At 38.2% G+C, this 12450-nt stretch overlaps 1 protein-coding gene across 5 annotated transcripts in view; it reads left to right on the top strand.

Annotated features, from left to right (window-relative positions):
- LOC136854619 (uncharacterized) overlaps positions 1-12450 on the top strand; it is a 71190-nt gene that overhangs the window by 55103 nt on the left and 3637 nt on the right. For 2 of the 5 annotated variants that reach the window (XM_067131181.1, XM_067131190.1), the window contains exons 2-4: positions 11290-11437; positions 11659-11964; positions 12167-12388. In XM_067131181.1, coding sequence (XP_066987282.1) covers positions 11423-11437; positions 11659-11964; positions 12167-12388 — 543 coding nt within the window. In that variant the 5' untranslated portion in view covers positions 11290-11422. Of the gene's footprint in view, positions 1-7714; positions 8074-10288; positions 10474-11289; positions 11438-11658; positions 11965-12166; positions 12389-12450 lie in introns of those variants that run through there. The other 3 variants (XM_067131153.1, XM_067131173.1, XM_067131162.1) reach the window with 3 other exon arrangements.

Here is a 12450-nt window from a genome sequence, read left to right as displayed (position 1 = left end):
ATTAAAAAAAAAGTTTAGGTCAATATGCTCTAAACAGAGAGAGAGAGAGAGAGAGAGAGAGAGAGAGAGAGAGAGGAGTGGGGGTTTCCATTCATTTCCCAGATAACAAATCACTGTAAAATGAACTGATTAAAAAAGTTTAGAAATATGATCTTAATTAGAGAGAGAGAGAGAGAGAGAGAGAGAGAGAGAGAGAGAGAGAGAGAGAGAGGGGTGGGGGGTTTTCCATTCATTTCCCAGATAACAAATCACTGTAAAATGAACTGATTAAAAAAAAGTTTAGAAATATGATCTTAATGAGAGAGAGAGAGAGAGAGAGAGAGAGAGAGAGAGAGAGAGAGAGAGAGAGGGGGGGGTGGGGGTTTTCCATTCATTTCCCAGATAACAAATCACTGTAAAATGAACTGATTAAAAAAAATTTAGAAATATGATCTTAATGAGAGAGAGAGAGAGAGAGAGAGAGAGAGAGAGAGAGAGAGAGAGAGAGAGGGTGGGGGTTTTCCATTCATTTCCCAGATAACAAACCACTGTAAAATGAACTGATTAAAAAAAATTTAGAAATATGATCTTAATGAGAGAGAGAGAGAGAGAGAGAGAGAGAGAGAGAGAGAGAGAGAGAGAGAGAGAGAGAGAGAGGTGGGGGTGGGGAGTAAGTCTTCACTGCATTGAATATCAATAAATTGCAGCCTGCCGCTGCCCACTATACTCAGATAGGCGAGAGAACTCTGGTAAAATCTGGTTGGGGGGACAATGGCGTCGTTATCATGAATATTTAAAAGTTTCTTTTTCTTTCTTTCATTTTTTTGCATCACGGGGATGCTCAGGAATTACTGTCGTGGGCTGCTTTGAAAGTTTATAGTGATGTCGCGACACTGCAAGAATACTGAGGGCGATTATGTTACTGCTGTCCGTGTGTGTGTGTGTGTGTTGGGGGTGGCCTTTCGTTCATGATAATATTTTGTCTTCGAAATTCAGTGTTGTCTAACATAAATGAGCAAATAAATAAATAAATAATAATATATAAATAAATCCTAATAAATGGAAATACACTGAAGACCTGAAGCGACTGCAACCCAATATATCCGAGGCCTTAAGGGATTACAACCCAATATATCCGAGACTCTCAAAGGATTAAAACTCAATATGTTCAAAGCCTCAAGTGATTACACCCCAATATATCAAAGGCCTTAAGCGATTACAACCCAATGTATCCAAGGCCTCATGTATTGCAACCCAATATATCACAAGCCTCAAATGATTGCAGTTCAATACATATGAGGCCTCAACTGATAGCAACCCAGTATACATGAGGCCTTAAGTGATTATAATTATAACCCAGTATATCCGAGGTCTAAAATGCTTACAACCCAATATATCAGAGGTTTCAAATGATTACAACCCAATATATATAAGGCCTCAAGTGATTACAACCTAATATATCCGAGGCCTTATAAGCGGTTACAATCCAACAAATCTAAGGCCTTGAATGATTACAACCAAATATATCAGAGGTCTCAAGTGATTACAACCCAGTATATCCGAGGTCTTAAAGTGTTTACAACCCAATATATTCAAGGCCTCAAGTGATTACAACCCAATAAATCAACGGTCTCAAGTATTACAACCCAATAAACCAAAGGCGTCAAGTGATTACAACCCAGTATATCCGAGGTCTTAAAGTGTTTACAACCAAATATATTCAAGGCCTCAAGTATTACAACCCAATAAATCAAAGGCCTCAAGTGATTACAACCCAGTATATCCGATGCCTCGAGTCATCACAACCCAATATATCCGAGGCTTTAAGTGATTATGATGAAGAAATTGGCCTTATTCTTCGTCACTTTCTCTGTATTCAACTCTGTTTTCCCGAGAGAGAGAGAGAGAGAGAGAGAGAGAGAGAGAGAGAGAGAGAGAGAGAGAGAGAGAGAGGACTAGTGGTTTCTGTTTTCTAAGATCTTCCTTATTTTCATCAGTGACCTCCTGCAGATCTCCAAGTTGCCTTGAATATAAGTGTTTTCCCTATTTGGTGGTATTGCCCACATCCAGGTAACTACCACAGATTGCCTAGGCAGCGAAGGTTACCTAAAGAAACTAGGTGAAACTCATTACGGCGTATCACTGACATAGGAAGCTTTTACAGCTTATTACCGGAACTTAAACGAAAGCTCTTTGCGCACATCTCATCAGGCTGGGAACCTGAAAGTTTACTGATAATTGTTAGAAGTTACGTTCTATTCTGTTTGTTAATAAGTTCATTAGGCTATTTGTTCTACTCCTCTCTTCGTCTTTTTCTCATGCACAGACATACTGTTCTGTGAAAGATGACTAAACAAGTTCGTGTCATTTCGACTTGTTTCATATACACCTAAATTCTGAATAATACCACCACTAGGCTACTCTGAAGATCATGTACCTAACTGCACAAGGACTGCGCAGTACAGAGACACTATCTTATTTCTCACAGCAAACACTCGCATACATTAAAGAAATCAACGTCACTAGGTTCATATTCATAACAGGATATCTTATATCACGTGGACAAATAATGTATACTGGATGGAGAAGGGATGAGTCACATATTAATTGAGGCAAGGAAGGTAGCAGGATGTGCGCAGAAGACAAGGAAAGAGAGAATTAAAGCGTCTATGCAAGGCAAGTGGGATTGTATGGGAGAATTGCTAAGCCAACTCTCCTTTATGGAAGAAATGTGGATGCTGAATGCAAATAAAAAGAAAAAAATGTTTAAGCTTCTGAGTCATTATTTTTGTAGTATATGTGGTGTAAGCATTGAAAAAGTTACAGATATGGAGATATATAAAATGAATAAATAGCTTGCACTGGTAAAAGGGAGGATCAGAGTATTATCACACGGTTTGGTCACGCAGTAAGAATGTAGGACTATTTAAAGTATAGGTGGGTGGAGAAAAGGAAAACAGAGTGAAGGAGGAACTGCAATATTCATAACCCTCAAGCGTGGTTGTACATAACAGCTTATATCGTGGAAGTATCCTGCACAGATGATTCAACAATGATTCCTACATTGTGCTTGAGACAAGCCACTGCCGACCTTTTTCTCTCTTTTAACCTTCAGCTGAAAGCCCTTGTGGGCAAACTTTATAAATACAAGAGGGCTCCAAATTAAAATCAACCTGCAGAGAGAGACAAGATAATAGGAAAAGGTGATAAATAAGCAAGAAGGAACAGAAAATAAAACCAATACACCTGAATTCAGGAGACGTCACCAGCAGCAGAGAGCAGGAGTGAATTTGCTACTCGCTTAAATATGTAGAGATCAGAAAATTCCGCAACTATACGAGTAAAAGGAAAACTACTCCACACTTTAGTTGTAGCCAAGATAAAACTAGCAAAATGAGCAGTATTAAACCTGATTCTAGAAAACGGCACACTGTTTGCAGCAGCAGCCTGCCTTGTGTTGCGAACAAAAACAGCTAAGGCAGCTTCTTACTACCATACTTCTTATAAGTAGGTAAGTATGTAAGCATACATGAAATTACGCCCGGCTGGGGGAAACCGTTTCAACATGCTGACTTAAACGTTGGGAAGGGCTTTTGAGAAATAAAGGATAGCCGCACTTGCGTAATTTCAGATGAAAAACGCAAAAAACGTTATTAAAGAGGTCACCAAAGCAATCTGCTTCTTTAAGAATCTACAGGCCGAATTTTATTCGTTAGCATGGTATATATATTTCCTATAATGTTCTGCAACTTCTTTCCAATGAACACCATATTCTTTGGAAGCTTGAATTTCAAGTCAATGGCCCCTGTGGGCTTGATCCTTAAGAATTGGGGTTTATCTTCTGAATAATAATAATATGTATATGTATGCACACACACACACATATATAGATAGACTTATAATGTTAATTTCAGATATATTTAACAAGAGCTGACACAAATATATGGTCACTATGATAAGGTAACAAAGCTACAAAGCCAATTACATCACGTAAATTTACTTAACGGCACAGTAAATATATTTAAGACTAAAGAATATATATAGCTGCTTTAAATACCTGTCTATCATTATAAGTAAAAGCAGCAGAAGTAGAAGTGTAGTAGTAGCAAGAGCGGAAGTAAAATTAGCAGTATCGACAAAAGCAGTCGAAGAGGAATCGGTTACAGCAGAGTAAACACGAGAATACAGAATGGGAGTCTTTGTAATGTCAAATACCAGAAAAAAGCAGATTATTATAGGCAGTTTTTTTGTCATGCATCGATTGTTTCCTTCTTATGACACCACATAAAAAATATATCAAGGAAATGACACGAAGGACGGACGATTGAGAGAGAGAGAGAGAGAGAGAGAGAGAGAGAGAGAGAGAGAGAGAGAGAGAGAGAGAGAGAGAGAGAATATTTGCAGTTGGTGTATTCGTAGAATAAAACATTTTGATCATTCACATCAAGTTAAAGGTAACCTTTCTCTCTCTCTCTCTCTCCGTATACGTATTGAATTTTGCTTGAAAATGCCTTTTTAATTCCATGATAATATATATATATATATATATATATATATATATATATATATATATAATGTGTGTGTGTGTGTGTATACATATATGTATATATATATATATATATATATATATATATATATATATATATATATATATATATATATATATATATATATATATATATATATATATAAAATAAAGGCAGCCCATAAAAACACCAATAAGGGTAGATTTTACAGCATTATATTTCGAAGACAACTGTTTCATCAATCAGATGTGAATCCCAGGCTCCTTTTGAGAGGTTCATCGTATTTATTTGTTTAATTAATGCTGATTCTACCATCTGGCTTTTGAACAGACAATTGCTGCTATAAATTATACGTGACATATTCCAATTTATTGGACGACTGTATACATTATAGGACTATTTATATGGTTAAAAATAGCTGAGCTCTGTTGGCCATACTATCTAACTGAACATTTGCGTTGCATTAGTCTTTGGGAAAGTGATGTACCTGTAAACCCAATATAGGATTTGTCAGAGCCAAGGCAAGGGACTTCCTATACTCCTGTGTCTTTGGGGACTGGCTTTTGTTGGGCTTTGACTACGGATCTGGCTAGGGTATCTGGGTATGTACAGACAAAAGGATTAAAAATGGAATGTAGTATATAGAATTTTGACAAACGTCCAAGCGCTGGGACCTATGAAGTCATTCAGCGCTGAAATGGAAATTGACAGTAAGAAGGTTTGAAAGGTGTAACAGGAGGAAAGCCTGGCAGTTGCACTATGAAACAATTGTTAGGAGAGGGTGGAAAGTAAGATGAAAGCAAGAGAATATGAGCAAAGATACAGTAAAAGGGATGAAAGGGTTGCGGCTAGGGGCCGAAGGGACGCTGCAAAGAACAAAAGGGTTGGAATTTCCAAGTGTCTGTGTCAGTGTCTCAATCCCGTCCAGGTGATGGATTTTGATTTTATTGCTGGTGTCGGTAGAAAATGATGTTTGCTGTATAGATAGTTTTCTCAGTTCTATGGTCGGGCTACTTCCAGGATGACAGCTGCTTAAGGACACGTTCAAAGTCGTTTTCCAGGAATTCCGGGGAGCAAATTCCTGAGATGTATGCTAGTACTGCACCAGCCCCGTTTTTTTTGCCATGCCCCTAGGTGAGGTGAGGTTAGGTTAGGTTAGGTTGGTTAGGTTAAATTATATCTGTATACGCTGCACTAATCTTGGTGTGGGAAACATAATGAGATTATTTTTAAGGAAAGTCTATGGTTAGTTTTTAAGATATGGAGTCCCGCTTTTTTCAGGGAAAGGTCCCGGGGCTCGGTTACATCTCGGGAAAATGTTTCGGGGGAGCAAATGTCATGATAATAAAATAAGGGAATGTATGAAAATGAAAATGTTGGTTTTCTGTACACGATAAATTTGTTTTCTGTCGTGTTTCTAATTATCAAAACATCTAGAGAAGGAATTTTATTTTTTGTTTCTCATTCAACTTTGAATTTGATGCTGGGCACTAATGCATTTAATTTTAAAATAAAATCGTTAAAATCGCCCTATCTAGCTTCCCAAAATATTAGGGTATCGTCCATATATCTCATCCACAACATGCCTTTAGGCTGTATGGCATTCATTATCATAGTTTCAAAATATTCCATATACAGATTGGCGAATCATTATTACTATTTCAGTAAATGAAACCCATTCACATGGAACAAGCCCACCAAAAGGGCCATTGACTTGAAATTCAAGCTTCCAAAGAATGTTGGTTTCAACCTCCCACCGCAGATCCCACACTGAGCCAATGATTTTTCACCTCCCTGGGGGAGATGCGAACCCGCAGCATCTGAGGTGCATCTGAGTGGCATTCCACGACACTAACCACTATACCAGGGACGAGCTAATACTGAACTAAGAGGGCTCGAAAAGACGTTGTACGATATGGGAAATACTCTGAATAAGGGCTAATTTTTCAATCAAAATCTGTAGAGCATCTTGTAATGGTATGTACCTTTGTGAATAAGGAATCTACATCTAACTTACGAGTTTTATGTTGTTTGTCAAAATTCCCCATCTCAGAAAAAAAAAAAAATAAATAATCCAAACGATTTCAACTATGGAGAAAACTAACTGGTAAAAACCAGCTCTCGTAAGGTAGGTCGTTCACCAACACTTTTTTATCAGTGGTTTGCAAAATCCCCGGGGAAAATTTGTCATTTCTTGTTAATACCTTCGTGCCAGCACGGGCTCTTTGGTCGTGCGAGCATCCAGCAAACCTGGAAAATACCCTGCGGATACTCAACGCCCCTGGAACGAGAGTTTAACTCCCAAGGGCATCTCTGTCTGTCTGTCTGTCTGGATGACATTCATAAGTGATAAATCGTTTTCAAATCTTTATCATCCGAAAATCTGACTATCACTTATATAATTTCGGCGGCCTGAGAGAGAGAGAGAGAGAGAGAGAGAGAGAGAGAGAGAGAGAGAGAGAGAGAGAGAGAGGGGGTTCAGCGTTATTAGGTACGTCTGGCAGCGCCCCGCCGCAAATAGCGTTGCTAAGATGCTTTGGATACGTACTACTATCTCTCTCTCTCTCTCTCTCTCTCTCTCTCTCTCTCTCTCTCTCTCTCTCTCTCTATATATATATATATATATATATATATATATATATATATATATATATATATATATATATATATATATATTCCTACAAACTTTGTTTACATAACTCGATATACCGACAAACTGAACAATCATCACCGTTCAACGTTCCATTTTGTGTCTCGTGAAGGAACTGCAAATCATTTCCTAGAAATTGTTTTACGTTTTGTCTACTGTATTTCTTTTATTTTAATTCCGTTAATCGTTCAAAAACCATTATATTTATATTATGAAAGATGCACGAATTATAGATATAATATAGATATACATAAATAACATATGGGCGTTGTTTATTTGTTTATGTTATTGCAAAAAGGGAAGACGCAACTTTCTCGAATGATCTCCGTCTTTCCAGATAGAACACTGACTCATTTTCCCCCCCGAGTGGTTTCGGCTGAAGGGCAACCCCTCCCCCCTCCCTTCCCCACCTGTTACCCCGGGGAGAATCGTATAGCCATGATGTAACGACGCAGCCAAACAGATTTTTGTTTATTTCTTATATATTTCCTCCTCTGCTTTCCGGATAACGATTTCCATTAGGCTGTCTCTTTAATTAATATACGAGTCTGAAATACAGAGCCACACGAAATACTGCGGATAAGACGTTCAGAAACGGAAGCGATTTACGTCGTTGTGGAAGTTGGCAACTCCCGCTCGTGTACTTATAACAACGCACGAGCAGACTCTGGAGAGAGGCAGAACAGTGCCAGCCCTGAAAGCTGCAACATCTCCCGTAAGAGAGAGAGGCCACACAGTGAGTAGCCCGGGTTTAGTCTCTATTCCGTCGTTCACCGAACTATGGCGCAAATGTAAAAACATGAAGTTGCTGCAGAATTATATGTCCGGCGGAAAGGAACAGATCTACTTTACGAACCGTAACAGTGCTACTAGTGACATGACACAGGAGGAAAAACAACCAGAACCTATGAAAGTCGAGTAAGTTTGAAAGAATAATTGAATTTATTGTAAATTATAAAAAAAAAAAAATAGGAAGAAGAGGATAAATAAGTTAAATGCACAACGTGTGTTGTTTTGAAACTTCCACAGGCCTACAGAGCTACGTTGTGTTCGCTGGAGTAACCACATAGTGATTAATGTGAAATGAAGAAATAATCCCATGACGAAGTGATGATTTAATTCTGACAGTGTCTGTGCGTGTTACGAAATGTTATTTATATTTCTCTGTGCATATTGTTCCTATATATATATATATATATATATATATATATATATATATATATATATATATATATATATATATATATATATAGTCACGTGCATCTACTGTGATTTTCATACATGCATACACACACACACACACACACACACACACACACACACACACACACACACACACACACACACATATATATATATATATATATATATATATATATATATATATATATATACTATGCGTCTTAGTAACTCGTATTTATATTTTTGTTTAATTGTGATCTAACACACACACACACATATATATATATATATATATATATATATATATATATATATATATATATATATATATATATATATATATATATATATATATATAATACAAAACAAACCCTCACTTACTCGCGCACATTCATGCTAAAGTGTGTTGTATCCAGTTCATCGGTTACCTTGTGACAGCTTAAAGCCAGGCCGTAACGAATCCACACCTGTCAGATCGGGATTAATCCAGAACCAACAAGCAATTTTATCAGTGACGTTTCCATGACGAATCGCTGACGTCATCCTGCGAGCAAACTGTGAAATTACGGAGTTCCGAGACTTCAGTTCAGCTTCACTACAATCCCAGTGTGTCCTTCTCTCTCTCTCTCTCTCTCTCTCTCTCTCTCTCTCTCTCTCTCTCTCTCCATTTCTTGTCTACTGGTTTCTGGTGGACTAAATCTGTAAACACCGAGTGTAGTGTTAAACAAAGACTATTCTTTGATGAACAAAGAATTTTATTCTTGATTTTTCTTGATTTCTTTGTGACAAAAATTCTTTGATAACCTTGACTGCGTCATGAAATGAAAGAGATACAGATTACAGGTGCTGTACCGCCTGTAGTAGGCCAAACTATTCCGTTTTGTCATGAAATGGTAAATAATGAAATATAAAGGCTTCGCCATGCCAGGCCCAGGATCCAGGCTAGGCGTAACAGAAATCAAGTGATCGTGATGCTATGCACACTCGCGCCTGTGTGTGAGAGAGAGAGAGAGAGAGAGAGAGAGAGAGAGAGAGAGAGAGAGAGATAAAAGTCATGTAAGTTACATTACATTAAAAAGGGGAAAATTCAGGCCACATTCACTGGTTAAGACAGGAACAGTTCTCATTTTATTTAGGATTTTTATGTAATTTAGGCTGTCAAGCCAAACACTGGGGCATTTTCTGCCATTCAGCCCTTAAGACATTGAAAAGAGGGGCGTTAGAGTGGTTGGACAGTAACATAGAGAGATCTAGAAAATAAAGTTACTGAATTACAAGGGTCTTACGGTGGAACTGGGAGAAAACTCCTACAGATCCACTAAAAATAATTGTTAGAGAGGTTGGATGGCAAGACTAAGAAAGGAAACGGGAATGGAGGTAAAGTAAAAGGCTAAAGAGTAAGTGCACTGAGGCCACCAGTGGGGCCGGTATAGCTCAGGTAACTAGGTGCATATTTTATTACTGGTAAAATCGATATACGATATATTCAGTCTTAACAACCACATACCGTAGCTCCTTCATAATTGCATCACGTGACAATACTTTTGACCCACTCTGGCCACGTTGCGCCATGTCAGGTCATGCAGGAAACCCCCCCCCCCCAACCTTTCCGCCCTACCTCTAACCGCCCCCCCCCTCACCATCTCGCCCATTCTACACCGTCATCATTACCATCATCATTTCACTCAATTTTAAAAGCGCGTTCGTCACTTTTTCTAGGTAAAATCCTTTGTCATTGTCCGGGTCTTAAACCGCAAGTGAAGAACATTTACTATTATTTAAGATTTTATTTACTTATTAATTTTTTGTGTCTGTGTCAAGCATCGTATTGTCCAGCCTTTAGGTACATATTTCGTGTGCCAACAAGTTTTTAAAAGATATCGCTGACTGCTGCCTTCTTTAGCGACGAGTCATAACTATATAACAACCTTTAGCCGAGACCAGGGTCAGTCAGTTCGCCAAGAGCGCCCGAAGTGATTGGTTCTGCGAGTCCAAGCGAGTCTTAGCTAATCTTGCGAGTCTCAGCAAGTCTAACCCACTCGGATAATTAGAAGGCCTAGACGATTTTTCATATCAATCGAGAGAACTTGAAAGAGGATTTTGTCATATGGAAAAAGCAAAGTACCAAGACGACAGGTATGATAATTCGTTTGTATATTCTTTGATAAAAAGTTGGTCGTCTACGAGTCTTTAATTTCCCATTGTGCCAGTGTGTGTGTGTGTGTGTGTGTGTGTGTTTTCAGTGTTGTTTTCAAGGTATGTGCTACGATTGCATAGGTTATATATGAGCCTGTTTTATTAAAATTTAAAATGGGATTCGCTTAATTAAACCAGCGACTCTTACGCGGTACCAAACGACAGAATAGTGTATATAACAAGAAGTTTTTTTGCCAGTTTTGAAATGGCCTGTTTTAACTCCCTCTCTCTCATTGCGTTCGATAAATCCAGTACATCAAAATTCTTGAAGCGAAATTGTGCAGACATGATGTTCATTGAATCGGAGAAATCAAGGAAAAATTTGGCCCGAAAGTTATAAGTCGCAAAAGGCGATGATGGTTTTAAGAAATTATATATATATATATATATATATATATATATATATATATATATATATATATATATATATATATATATATATATATATATATATATATATATATATATATCACAGAGGAACCCAATAATACGGAAAGTTCAAAGTTTTCAGAGGCTCGTCTGCCACCATCTTCAGTGAACCAATAGTGAATTTGTGTTGTTCGGAGTATGTACGTATATGTGTATATATGTATATATTATACATACATGCATACATACATACATAAATCTAAGCTACGAAAGTCAACAGTGTTTAATGGTTACTGCATTTCTCAAATTGAAAACTGATACTTGTCTTCCCATGTGTTCCCTATAAGAAAAACACAAGTGACATTTTCCTTTTCTTTCTCTCTACAGTGAACCGTACATTCCCTCATGGAGGGCTGCTTGCGATGCTTGGGTAACCCAGAAAGTTGAAGACAGACCAGGAGTACACACCCCAGTCTATCTCTTGTACAATGCCTATATCAAGGACAATCCAGATGATTACATGGACATTGGACAGGTGAGGACCCTAATTTTACGTAATTTAGCACACTTAATTTGGCATGGTTTTGCACAGGGGTGTTCCCTGATTGTTAATGGTGTTCCCAGAAATCTGAGCTGGTTTTTGAAAAACATTATACTGCTGATGGCTGGTCCCCAAAGGCGTTGATTATAATGTTACAAGTAAACTTTTAACTGCTTTTCACATGTCAATAACATTTTTTTCCTTCTATTTGATAGTTTGGCAAAGTGCTGAGGTCAAGATTCCCGTACAGAAAGCGGCGTCGAGGCAAACAAGGCCAGCAGGTGTATGTGTATCAAGATGTTGCCCTGAAACAGCATCCCAGTCCAGGTGAAGATGTAGAGACAAAATCTGACGAGAAGAACAGTCATAGTTCCACACAGGTGGAGTCTGGAGCTGGACCATCTATAGTTGTGGGGAATATTGCTGGTGGACGACTCTTGCCATCTTCAAGGACAGTGGAAGACTCTGCTACTGACATTGCAAACGATGCTGCTCAGCGCTCAAGTCCCAAAAGACTGAAGGTAAGGAGTGTTCTACATGTAATAGTTAAGTCCTTGATAGAATGTTGGTGTGAAGATGTCTAGGGCATAAAAGTGAAATGTATCCAAGGTTCCACGGCTATCACTGTGTTACTTGTCACTAGGTTGGGACGAATTAGCTGACAATAATTTAAATTGCCGTTTTCTTTTACTCATTTGGCTATATTTTCTTTCTGTGTAACAGGTTGGTCTTGGAAGTGACTACGAGATCCAAGACCCAAAGGTCGAGTTTGGTCACTCCTCAGGCGATGAAAAGTATGCAAATACAAGTCTGTGCAGGATGGCCGTTGGTCGGCGTTGGATAGATGCCAATTTGTCATACGTGCCAGGACATGACACATATGCTGATGAAGTTTTGCAGGCATATCTTGAAGATCATCCAAAGGAACCTTTAACGTATACAAGTGTAAGTATTAAAGTTTTAAAGCTTTGTGCTTCTTTAATGTACTTGAGAATGCCTTTTGAAAT

The sequence above is a fragment of the Macrobrachium rosenbergii genome, chromosome 3 (genome assembly GCF_040412425.1).
Source record: "Macrobrachium rosenbergii isolate ZJJX-2024 chromosome 3, ASM4041242v1, whole genome shotgun sequence".
Taxonomy (NCBI): Eukaryota; Metazoa; Arthropoda; class Malacostraca; order Decapoda; family Palaemonidae; genus Macrobrachium; species Macrobrachium rosenbergii.
Note: the sequence above shows the minus strand (reverse complement) of the source record. Positions and strands in the feature narration are given on the sequence as shown.